At 37.2% G+C, this 12500-nt stretch overlaps 1 protein-coding gene across 1 annotated transcript in view; it reads left to right on the forward strand.

The window, feature by feature from the left end:
* Nucleotides 1-12500, forward strand: part of LOC138031294 (dolichyl-diphosphooligosaccharide--protein glycosyltransferase subunit 2-like) — a 27047-nt gene that overhangs the window by 117 nt on the left and 14430 nt on the right. The window contains exons 2-11 of the mRNA XM_068878995.1: nt 972-1165; nt 2314-2409; nt 4163-4274; nt 5004-5070; nt 5155-5230; nt 6169-6213; nt 6934-7023; nt 7143-7250; nt 7787-7855; nt 9431-9552. Of these exons, the coding sequence (XP_068735096.1) occupies nt 972-1165; nt 2314-2409; nt 4163-4274; nt 5004-5070; nt 5155-5230; nt 6169-6213; nt 6934-7023; nt 7143-7250; nt 7787-7855; nt 9431-9552 (979 nt within the window). The remainder of the gene's footprint in view (nt 1-971; nt 1166-2313; nt 2410-4162; nt 4275-5003; nt 5071-5154; nt 5231-6168; nt 6214-6933; nt 7024-7142; nt 7251-7786; nt 7856-9430; nt 9553-12500) is intronic.

The following is a 12500-nucleotide window of genomic DNA, read 5'->3' on the forward strand; positions in this document are numbered from 1 at the left end:
TTCTCAGCTGTTTAATTAATTTAATGACAGCTCCGTCTTTCTGCATGTTGCTTAATACATCGTTTATATATCTCTTTGTGTTCTAATGGGTGGTTTATGATCAATTTGTTTTCCGGGATTTTGTTATCAAGTTTGTATTAATTTATCGACATTGTTAGAGCGAAATAAGTTATAGGAATGAGGGATTTATTTTGTTATAAATAGTAAAATTTTCGGTTTTATGTTCGATGAGTATTTTGTTGCGCTTTTTTTCTCTACTTTTGGAGGGTATCAGTGGGTCTTCGTTTTTAACCCAAGTGTTTTGTCTCGTTCCTTTTGTGAAGAAACCCGGAAAGTGCCACAGTCACAAGGGGCAATGACAGAATACAGGGGCACATTCGAGACCGGGGGATGTACTGAACGAGTCATTTAGTTATTGGGGTTTGTTGTTCTGGTGGCTAATTTAGTTTGCAAAATTTTCAAACATACTGGTGGCTCGTTTGACTCCGCAGTGGATGAAAAAACGAGTCATAAATATTGACATGTGTTCGGCTGTTGGCTCGTTTGGCTCTGCAGTGGATGACAAACAATCTGGCTCGTCAGTATAGTGTCCTTAGATGTGGTACTAAATTCTGTGGTTTAGTCATCTCAATTTAGAGTTGTAGATTATAGTTGCAGGGCTGTCAGTAAGGGCAGGGGGATGTGGATTTTCTCCTCATTTTTTGAGGTATGTCCCCAGCTACTTTCATATAAAACCAGCATGTTGACTTCACGACAGCAACGCGAATCCCTGGCTATTTTTTTGTATTTCTCAACCTACATCAAAAATTAGTGACAGCCCTGTAGTTGAGAGCCAGTTTATGTCTTGGCAATCAGCAAAGTTATATGACCAAATTGAGCTACATTGTCATTCTTTTTATTTGGGATACACACCTTTTCTTTCCATTGGTTTATTTCAAATTTTGGATTTGTATGTTTCCTTACGTCATCAGGTGCCTGTCTTCTTTTACTGGTGTCCTTTGCAATCTCTGCTGATGCAGTTGGTGTGTCGTCCGTGTTGAGCATTAGTGACCAAGTTAGATTTAAACAAAAATTTTATGACGCAATGCCATTCAAGGATTTGGAAACCGCTGCTTACTCAGTGATAGCTTTGAAACTCATGAAGGCTGAAGTTCCCCCGACACAGGTATTTAATGAGTAATTGGGTACTTTTTGTGTATTAGAATTCACTGTGGTCATGAGGCTAATCATAAATTGGTCTGCCCAACACCACTTTGGGTTTCTTAGATCTGTAATAGGTTCAATACATTGTATAATTATTACTCACTCCATTGGGACTTGAGGGAAGTACTTTGAACTGTTGGACTTTGTTACCAGTTTGTGAGGATTTCTTCTGTCAATTTAATGCAATCAGAAGATGCTATTCAAAATATCTAAGCACCACCAAGATTTTTCTCCATTCAGTGAGACTTTGACAGTTTACATAAGCAGTATCATACCACCTTTTAATAACAATATGAAGCTCTGCTGATAATGTCCAGAAATGGTTCTATCCCGACTTCAACATCACTTGTGTCTCAGAATACAGAATACGAGTGGCCCCTGCATTTACCCTAAGCTAACGATAACTTTGACCTTTACCCTTAAATTATTGTTGTCTGATGGGCATTGGAACATTTTTCGTATGTGGACCCCCCCCCCCTCCCCCCAAGCTGAAATTCGTCCAATCAGATCGCTACGATAAGCAATGCAAATTTCCATAGCAAAAACAAATGATCGAAAAGCCTGTTGGTTGAAGGTGGGCCTTTACAGGGCTCGAAATTGCGACCAATACAGTCGCATTTGCGACTAAATTTGTCCCTTTGCGACTAAAATATCTAGAGAAGTTGCAAATTTGCGACTTGTTGTCACCTTCGCTGTTTCGAAACAAAAGGGTTAGCAGTTGCCACTTTGCTGCTACTTTTGCTAAAATAAATAAAGAAATGACAAAATTATTTTGTTTCTCGCTGTGAATTTTCTCTGAAGATAGCGTAATTGTAGAGTAATTTAGCTGCGATGTTACGTGCACAGCTCCATTCCTTTGATCATTCACCATTTTCAGCGGTTTCTTTACACACAAGTATTGCGGGCTCACATTCTTTTGCTAAACCGCTGACAACACAATGCATCGCGGCGATTTTGCGACTAAAATTTGCGAAATTGAAACTAAATTTATCTTATCGCAAAATGCGACTGGATTTTTTCGTTAATTTCGAGCCCTGCTTTAATTATAATTCTGCCAATGAGTACTTATATTACCTATCTACATGTAATGTTGCTGTTATTTGTCTTCAGGATGTTTGCAAGTTTGCTAAGGCCAATGTCGACAGTAGCAATGTGAAGTCCATATTTTATGCATCAGTTGTCGCTGAACTCATAGGAAGTTGTAAGGTATCTCAAGTCGACAAGTTTGTTTTTTTATTTTATTTTATTCAAGGAGGCTCTTCTTGTAACCACAAAATGTAATTATTATGGTGACAGTTGAGTGTTTTAAGAATGATATTTTAAACTACACAACAGCGAGACAGATGTTTTACTGAGTCGCGATTTGTTCCACATCAAATTTGCAAAGCTTATGCTGAAGAAAAAAATCACTGTGCACAATTCTGGCCATTGCCTTCATCATTTCAGACTTAAAAGATGACATTAAATTTTGTTTGATAACAAGCAAAATAATAATTTGTAGATTTAATTCATGTACAATGTAAGCCGATTCCAGTTGTATGATTGCTGTAATTACATTGCATACAGTGAAGATTTTACTGTCTACATGTATGTATAGTTGGGCAATACACCAATAATTATTAATTTTAACATACTTTACTCCCCTCCCATCCTATTTGTCCTTTGCAAGGGCCACAGAGGTACAAATTGTCTTCTGAGGCAACAAAACTGGCTCAAACCCTGCTAAAATGGTTCCCCAGGAATTCGAAAATAATTGCCGTTTTGTCCAGTACCCTGTTAAAATGTGGCAAGAGCACTTTGAAGTTGCCTCTTTCGTGACTTGGAGAGCACCATCTTGGATATGACATTTTATGATGTAACAATAGTCAACAAACATGTATGACCTTACCAAGCTCTTCATTCCCCGATCACTTTCTTAACCCTTTCAGCCCCGATAGTGCCAAATGGCACTTATAGATTTTACTCTGTCTAACGCCAGACGATTTTACTCGTCAATGGGGAACCCCTCGGGGCTTAAAGGGTTAAGCTAACAGCGTGAAAAAACTATGTCCCCGTTTAACCCTTTCAGCCCCGATAGTGCCAAATGGCACTTATAGATTTTACTCCGTCTAACGCCAGACGATTTTACTCGTCAATGGGGAACCCCTCGGGGCTTAAAGGGTTAATGTTGTGTGACCTTTCTGCTCCGAGAAATTCAACTGAAAGATGAACTATGGTAAACGGTTTGGTGGTTCAATAGGTAGTAGGCCATGTAGGCCATAAGTGTGACAGAAACTCAGGTCACTTAATACTTGTAGGTTCTCTAGTCAATCAAACTAGGCAGCAAAAATCAGCCAGAGCAAATGTAAACAAAACAAAAACCTTGAACATGCAACATAGAAATATTCAACAAGCTTACCTTCTTTTCTTTTTCACTATCTTACTTATGCGACAGCTGTCTTTGATGCTTCAGCAAATGTATTTGTTCGCTTTCACATGGGGAAGAGTTTAATTTAGAATAAGCCAACGATACTCTCAGATGTTGCACAATACACATATAGCAAGGCTTTTTCATAGCAACAATTACCGCTGTTTGGGTGTACCCTTTCGAGGGGAATGAAACAAGACACGTGTAGACTTGAAGCTACTTACGATAAGCTACAGAGAAAGGAAAGAAGCCGAAACAAGGATGTGAGATCTGGGTATCAAACTAGGGCCCTCTTGCACCAAGGCCATGCATTAACTGCATTAGTGTCAAAGTTTTGTGCAGTATGCAAGTTTCATGTGGTGTTTAGAAACTTTTCTCTCCCCAGTTGTTAGTGTCATGTTTCCTTTTGGCTTTAGCTCTCAGAAAGCTACATAATTATCACATAAATACAATCTTCTATATTGCACAAAATTGATAGTTACCGGTTAGAAAGATTAAGTAAAAAATGAGGTAAAAGTCAATTAATTTTGGTACTTATTAATTTTTCTTCAGTTGGAAGTAGATGATGCAGCCAAGAAAATGTTATCAGAAGTCATTAATGAAGGAACTGATATGATCACCCTGCATCATGCTGTTATCGCCCAAAATTATTTTGGAATGAAAGGTACCATACTTTTTATTTGCCTATTTACCATCTGACATGGCCTGGGATATGTAGTTTGAATTGTGCCAACTAGATTACCTGTACATGCACCTTTGTGATTGATAGTCCACTAGTACTAAGTACTGCTCTTATTTGAAGAGGTACAGCTGTACATGTACATACATGTACATGTAGTAATGGTAGCCATAGACAAGCAGGAGTGAGCTGATCCTATGAAGGCACAAGGTGGTTTATCCACAAGAAACAAGTGCTCCCCTTCCACTCTCATTCACTTGTCTTGTTCGCTTGGGTTGAGAGAAGAAGGAGAGCACTTTCTTTCCATCAATGTATCCCGGGTGTCATCTGGGTCCCTTTGTTCTTAAGTCTGCTGTGAGAGGCAGTCTGGTTTTCCCCTTTCACCAAAAATCAGACTTGATCCACGTGAATGGAGGGGACATACAGTACATGCATCGCTTGACTAGTTAACCCATTGTCTCCTCGGGTGCCCTAGAAATCCCCCAGTTGACAACTAAAAATAATTGTCTGGCATTAGACAGAGTAAAATCTGTTACATATGTCTCACTCCCAAGGGTCAGTTTATTATAGTTTGATTGATTCATGGTCACCCCAACAAGAAGTACATGTAACTTTGTCTAGGATTGTACAGTAGATGAAGATTACATGTATTTTCTTTTCAGCATGCATTGGCCACTTTCATAATGCTAATAAGTTTTTTCGGTTTGTGTTTAGTCGATACTGGTGAAGTGATCAAGGCAGTTAAGGCATCCATCAATTCAGATGAAGACAGCATCTTGGGGTAAGGGAATTTTGTCATTTTGGGCTGAGATTTTCTTGACATTATTGGTTTCTAATGGGTACCAATTTTTGTTTTTGTTTTCAGGGCAGCATATGCCATGCTCATTGGAGAAACATTGCCTAAGGGCACAGATGTCTCTTTTATTACTGAGATGATTGAGGTAATCTAGTTTCATGTACAGTTTATTTGTTGATTACCTTTGGGCAAGATTTAAGTAGACCCAGTCATCAGCTGACTTAAAGAAGAATTTATGGAACGGATCTACTGGGAAATTCCTGTTTTCATTCTGTCATTGCTAGTTTGCATGTACCGGTATTTCACTCTGTTAGTCTTTCCTTCATTTTCCTGCCTCCCTCTCTTCTAGGCAACAGATACATAAATTTGACAGGTTTCTATATAGTAAGTCCCTTTGTGATGGTGCCATGGATAACGCGCATAAACTAAAAGGCCATAATTTATATCAGAGACCCTGATATCTTCTTCTCCTTGTTGTACCCTATTCGTCACCTGAGCTGTCAAGGTTACACTACTACGTTAAAGAGATTTAATAATACCAAAACTTCTTAGCAGCACGAAGTAAGATATCGCTTTGATGATCCATACGATGTTTTTGAAATTCATATTTAATCAATACATGTTTCGGATGAAACATCATCCATCGTCAGTTGACAAATGAGAAATAAACTAAAGTTGAGCAATAAATAGTGTAACAAAGTGAGATATAACATTAATAATTAAGGATGAAGGCGAGAACAGAATAAAAACATCCAACCACGAAACAAAACAGAAAAAACCAAACTGTTAAAGCTAAGAAAAGAAACTAATTAGTATGAAAGGGATAAATTAAGATGTTTGACTTTCATCCGAAACATGTATTGATTAAATATGAATTTCAAAAACATCGTATGGATCATCAAAGCGATTTAATAATAATAATAATGATAATAATGATAATGATAATGATAATGATAATGATAATAATAATAAATATTATTCATTTTAGCCATAATTATTGTGGTTAAAAGTAGTAATAATTCTCATGCCCACCTACATGTACATCCCCTTTGCTTTGGCTAATCTTGTTATCCTTCTTGATAGGACACAGTGGCCCAGGCTGATGAAATAGATAATAAATATTTACAGGTGATGCTATTTTCAGTGCAAAAAACGTTGATTGTTAATGTTACTTTTTAGTTGTCAATGCTGCTGAAATTGAAAGATAACAGTCTGTGACATCTTGATCCTCCAGTCTGTCTGGCCTGCAAAATGATTTATGCCTTAATTTTTTTTTAACAAATATACTCATTTTGTTATCTTGCATTGGGCATGCTTAAAAGTTGTTCCAGCTCTTTAATTTTGTATGTGAATGGTTTCCTTCTCTCGTAATCAAGCAATTGCAAGTTCAAAAGCCCCTACTTATATTTTTATTTTCAATGCTTAACCGTTTAGTGCCCAAGGGGTCTCCCTTTGACGAGTAAAATCGTCTGGCGTTAGACAGAGTAAAATCTATAAGTCACTATTGGGCATTAAAGGGTTAAGGGAGATAGTTTTTTAACCGTTTAGTGCCCAAGGGGTCTCCCTTTGACGAGTAAAATCGTCTGGCGTTAGACAGAGTAAAATCTATAAGTCACTATTGGGCATTAAAGGGTTAATAATTATTATTCCTGAACTGAGTTTTCTGGTTGAGTGGACACTGTGAACCTGAACAGCACAGCTATGCACCAGGAATTGGTTGAACTGCCCTACATGTATGCTATTTTGCCATTCCCAAATGAAATAGGACTATGCGTTTTGCATCTGCATCAAGAGTAGTCAATATGGTGGATTATGTTTAGTTCTTTTTCTTTGTGGTTCCTTTTTTAGTTCGAAGGTGGATTGCATGTCACTTCACTGGTTGTGTATGCGGCTTACTCATTCTCTGATTTCGTAGGCAAAGCCCCAGCCATTACTGAGGTATGATAATGAAACTTGTACTGATAATATTAAAGTTATTTACTTGGTAGTGTTTATTTAATGGTTGGTCATACATGGAGTAACTTAAAAATTTTGAGTTTATTTTTGTGATTTGTCAGGAACAAGTAATCAAGTTTACAAACTATCTGCTGACAAGAAAACATGTCCAGTCCGTAAGGGAAACTGCCACTCTGTTGTTGGCTGTAGATAAACTCGGAAATAATCAGGTGAGTGATAATGACTTACATGTAAATAAAAGTCAAGCATCGATCCTTCATGGGAACTTCATGGGTCCTTCATTGGCACATCATGGGGCTACATTGTATTATTGGCCCTTTGTCAATTGTGGGTCCCAGTACGTACATACATGCAGCTATTGCAGTGACAATGGCTAAATACATGTACTTAGTGCTTTCAAGACCATTACAAACGCGTTGAAAATAAACTAGTTTGCGAACGTGTTGGTTTTATTTTCAAACGCATAGACTCTTTGTTCTCAATGCGTTGTCAACGCGTTTGATGGTTCGCTTATCTTTGAGCGGTACTGTACTTAAAGACTATAACCACATAAGACAATACATACACACATCAAGAGTAACTTTCTAGGTACTGTATGAGGAGATTTTTAAAAAACTTCACTGCCTTCAAGAGTCGTTTTTGTATTTCATTTGAAGGGGAAGATGATAACCATTTTAAATTTAAGGGTTGACGATGATGTGTCTCTCCCAAGAAATGCATTTTCTTTCTTGTCCTATGTTTTTAGTTTCATGTTCCGGTTGTTGTACAGCTGTATGGTTCTCCTGTTGTCTCAGATGAGCAAAAATTAGTCAAGGTCGGTGAATTATTTGATCTTTTTAAGTTATTTACTACACTTGCACATCTCCAGATATACAATTTACTGTTTGTAAAGAATGTTCGGGCCATGGGGACCACTGGATGGAGTTCATCCTGGTTTCTGTGTAATTAATGTGCTAGGATTATTGCTACAGTACTACCGTAGTTTTTGGTTATAAGGTGCACGGTTTTTTCAAGAAAAATCTGTCTTTGGGTGGCAAGTTAGTGCTAAAATTGGGGTGCGTCTTATAGCCAAGTATTTTCGCGCAAAAAATCTTAAGATCACAATTTGAGAAGAACTTGCAGTTTAAACAACACAAGAAAAGGACACTAGTTGTTTATTAAAAAAGAATAGTGCTATTAGAGACCTTTAGAACACTAAACGACTTCAAGAGAAAAGCAAACACATGGAAATTTGCATACATCCTTAAGAGCACGTGCTCAGTAACGTGATACCTGTGACAACAATACAATCGTTCGAACCTTGTTTCGAATATTCCAAGAATCGTGTTTGTCGCTCGCATGAAAATTGACTTCTCTGAACAAACAGTGCGGAGATAAAACATACCTTCTTTGTTCATCTAGGCTTTCTTGTGCACTGAAATTTGCATCCTTGGCGTGTTGATATTCAGCTGCCGAACACCTTTGAATGACTTTCCGTGGGAGTTTTTGCACTGTTTGCTTTCGCTTGAAATCTTAACTCTGAACTCTGACTATTTATTAAGTCAGAAGGTTCAAATAAACGAGTATGCGTTGTATGTTTATCATTTCACATGTGAACTTTTAGCTTTTGTTTTTACGTATATCATTAAATGCGTGCCTTTTTCACTCTGTTTACGTTAACAAAAAGAGTTCGCTGTTGTGTAAGGATAATTGTTCTCAAATTCATCACATCCTTTTGATAACTCTCAATTTTTTGGTGTGTCTTATAACCGAGTATTTTCTCGTAATTTTCAGTTTGAGAACTTAGCTTGATTAAACTGCTAAGTTTGGGGTGCGTCTTATAACCAAGTGCGCCTTATAACCGAATAACTACGGTAGTTGCCCTGGATAAGGTGCAGGTCTATCACAAAGGTAATTAAACCTGAGCAACAAATGTCTGGTACCCATTTATTCTCCTGGGTGAAAAGAGGCAATATGAGATTGAACTGCCTAGCCCAAAGAACACAACATTACAACACAGCAAGGCCCTTCAACCTAAGTCTCTTGACCTGGAATCCAGTGCCCTAACCATTGCAGTCTGGCCCATTCCCATAAATTATACAAATATGTACATGTGTACTTTAACTTTCAGACAATTGGAGCAAGCTCCACTTATAGAGCTACATTTCTCAATGTTCAACGTCAACACTAACTCAACAATGAAATTGACTGCGTGTTTTAGTCTCAGCCTCCTTGCACGCTCCAAGTGGGAGTCAAGCAACCTACATGTACTGTATCAAAAAATAAATGCTTGCAATTTTAGAAAATAAATTGTGATGTTTTTTCTCCCATTTTGAAGACTGAAGTTTTCATTAGTTAGAGAGAATGTTGATGTTAAGTTGTCACAACTGTAATGTGCTGTCTTTTGCAGGTACGTGTAACCAACGTTATGGAGAAACCTTTTGGTAAAATGACAGTGACTGCTACATCTGCTGAGGATAGTGAAGGCACAACGGTCCTAAGCAACAAAGTGCTTACAGCTGGACCTGAAGAGTGAGTACTTTGGAAAGAAATGTAAAAAGATGCCCTTTAAGTAACAGCAGGTACAAAACACAGGTCACAGGTCGTTGATTTTCCAATATGCAGAGAGTATCCTAAACATTCATTGAAGCTAACCTTAGGCCTGATTGCACCTAAACAATAGTTTTTAGGCCTAATGTTAGCATTGGCAATGGTTAGGGTTGTTCCTGTATTGGTAAAACAATGACTTGGGACTTATGACCTGTGACCTTTGTTTTGTTCCTGCTCCTTTATGTAAGCTGTCTGCTGCTCTTTCAAGTCAAATGAAAAGACTTTAAAATTAGTGATCTAGACACTCCAAAGACATTTTAAAAAGTTAGTTTATTTGAATTGTTTTTTCTTTTAAAGAACAATTTCTAAAGTGACAGAAATAAAAAACAGATGAACCCCTCCTGTTACAACACATCTAAACATGTAAACTATTCTATTTTACCTAACAATATGCATGGCTTTTGTATATGTTGTGGTTCAATTTTACCCTCTGTTAAAATTTTCTTTCCCTTTCTTTTCTTTGAATCTCATTATCATACTGTACATGTACATTACTGTAAAAGTCCATGTATAGGTCACACCCACAGATAAGCTGCACCCCCAATTTTTGAAGCTCCAATGAAGTTCGATTAGTAAACAAGCAAGGACCAACAAGTATGGTTTCAAAACACTGACACAGTGGTTGTTACTCACTTTCATATCTTTACGTGTAGATAGCGAAATTTCACTTGTCATACCTTTAACTTTCGAGTTTACTATAAAAAACTTAAGATGCTCTGGATGCAACTTTTTTTCACAATTATCACTTCAAAACGCTCCTTGAAGTTGAAATTTGAAGCAATCTGCACAAGTGCTTACATGTAGTAGCCAAACTTTGAAATGTTTGTATCATTGTAGTTCTGTTCAAACTTTCAATTCTGCTGTCCGGGGATACCATGTCTATCATTAGTATGTTTGGAAACCTGCAGCAGTAGAGAAAGTTCATGCAGAGTTTGATAATCCAATCGATAAATTTGCCACTAAGGTGATAAAAAACAATGAAAGAATCAGCCATTTTCCACTCAATACTTGCAAATATCTTGGTATTTTCTTGCACATAACGGGAAGATATGCGTCAGTCACTGGCCACAGGAGTCATAGCAAACAGCTTTGTGGAGGAATGGAGATTGAATTCCCTGTAGGGTGGTGTTCAGTTGTTTGGGTAAAATGAAAATTAATTGCTTAAAAGAACTCTTGGAGGACAAGAAACGCAAATGAACGCTTCAAGATGCAAACAGCTCCTTTAGGTGCCGCCACTCATGGAAAAGGCAATGATCAATAACAACATGCTTTCAGTTTGTTACATGATTATTCAGTAACATCTTGAGACGTTTTTTATGAATATTAAGGACGTTGCCTACTAATTCAAATGTATTTTTGCCCCGGCTTATGATTATGTGGGAAATGTAGATCTTAACAAGTGTTATTGAAATTGAAAAAGAAATTTGGGGCTAACCACACATTCATGAACAATCATTTGTAAAAAGTTTTAAAATACAAAGCCATATATGGCGTTCGTTCTCAAATTGAAGCTTAATTATCTCTGAAAAATGCCCTTAATGAGGCCTTAGAAAACTTCAACCTCAGATGTTTCCATTGATAAGTCGCACCCTCAGTTTTTGATTTGAATTTTGAGAAAAAAAGGGTACGGCTTAATAAACATGGACTTTTACAGTATTTTACCAAAGAACAATTTATAAATTTGAACCACAACGTATACACTGTAACAGGGATGTAGCTAAGAATAAATTCATCCGGTTGAAGGTTCTATTGAGGCAGCAAGTTCGTGCTCTGAGCATCAAAGGGACCTGGTAACAAGATTGTTCCCAGTGTCTTGCAACACCTAACATTCTTCATGATGGCGAATATGGGGAAAGAGATGACCCACACAACAGTATTTAAAACAACGCTTTTATTTCATTTCCAGTATCAACACTAACAGATATTCAAATTTTTTTTGTTAACACATTGAATGACTTTTAAACTTTGTGGAGAAAAATAATGAGCGATCTTCTCAGTCACTTCCATCAATGGCCAAAATTCAGCCCGTGATCACCCCTTTCTCAAGCAGCGATTTTCACCTACAGCCGGCACTTAGCGACATCCCTACTGTAATTTCCCATTTAAAAAAAAAATTAATGTGTCATAATTATGTTAAGAAAATTCATTTTGTTAATTAAACAACAACATCAGATGGTCCTTATATCTAAATCTAAACAATAATTGTCCTTAAAATATTCCCCCTGCAGCGACTTCATTGTAATTGAGTCGGATCTTGGGCGTGGCATGTTTGCTGCACATAGGTACTGTAATGAAATTTTAAGAAAACCTGTGAAGTTTAACTAGTACCTCAATCTCTTGAAATTTCAGACTTGCTAAACAAAGTTAAACAAGCTAAAACACTTGTTTGTGTTTTTTTGCATTCAAATCAATAAATTATTCTTTCCTCTAAAAAATCTAGTTTAACTGATTAACTTCTGAACCCCCCCCCCCCCCCCCATTTATGACAGAGGAAAATCTATTAAGTCTCACTCCTTAGTCCTAGGACTGAATGGGTTAAATATAAAGTTAAAACGACCTTGGTAATAATGGAGTAATACAAATTGCCTTAGATTAATTTCCAGTATCTAAATTTTGCTCTAAAGGCCTCAATAATTATTTATAAACTTCTTTAAAAACCAAGATTTTTTGGATGGGAAAACGTTTCTTGTTTTGTCATCATCATCATCATCATCTTCCCAATTCTTATCGTTGCAGGTATCATGATCAGCACAGTCATTGTCTGTGATCAACATCGTCATAATCATCATTGCCATCGTCTTTGAGCAACATAAATATCGTTAATTTTCACAGCAGCCATTGCCAGAACAGTAGAGTAGTGCAAGTGTTGT

The sequence above is a fragment of the Montipora capricornis genome, chromosome 14 (assembly GCF_036669925.1).
Source record: "Montipora capricornis isolate CH-2021 chromosome 14, ASM3666992v2, whole genome shotgun sequence".
Lineage (NCBI taxonomy): Eukaryota > Metazoa > Cnidaria > Anthozoa > Scleractinia > Acroporidae > Montipora > Montipora capricornis.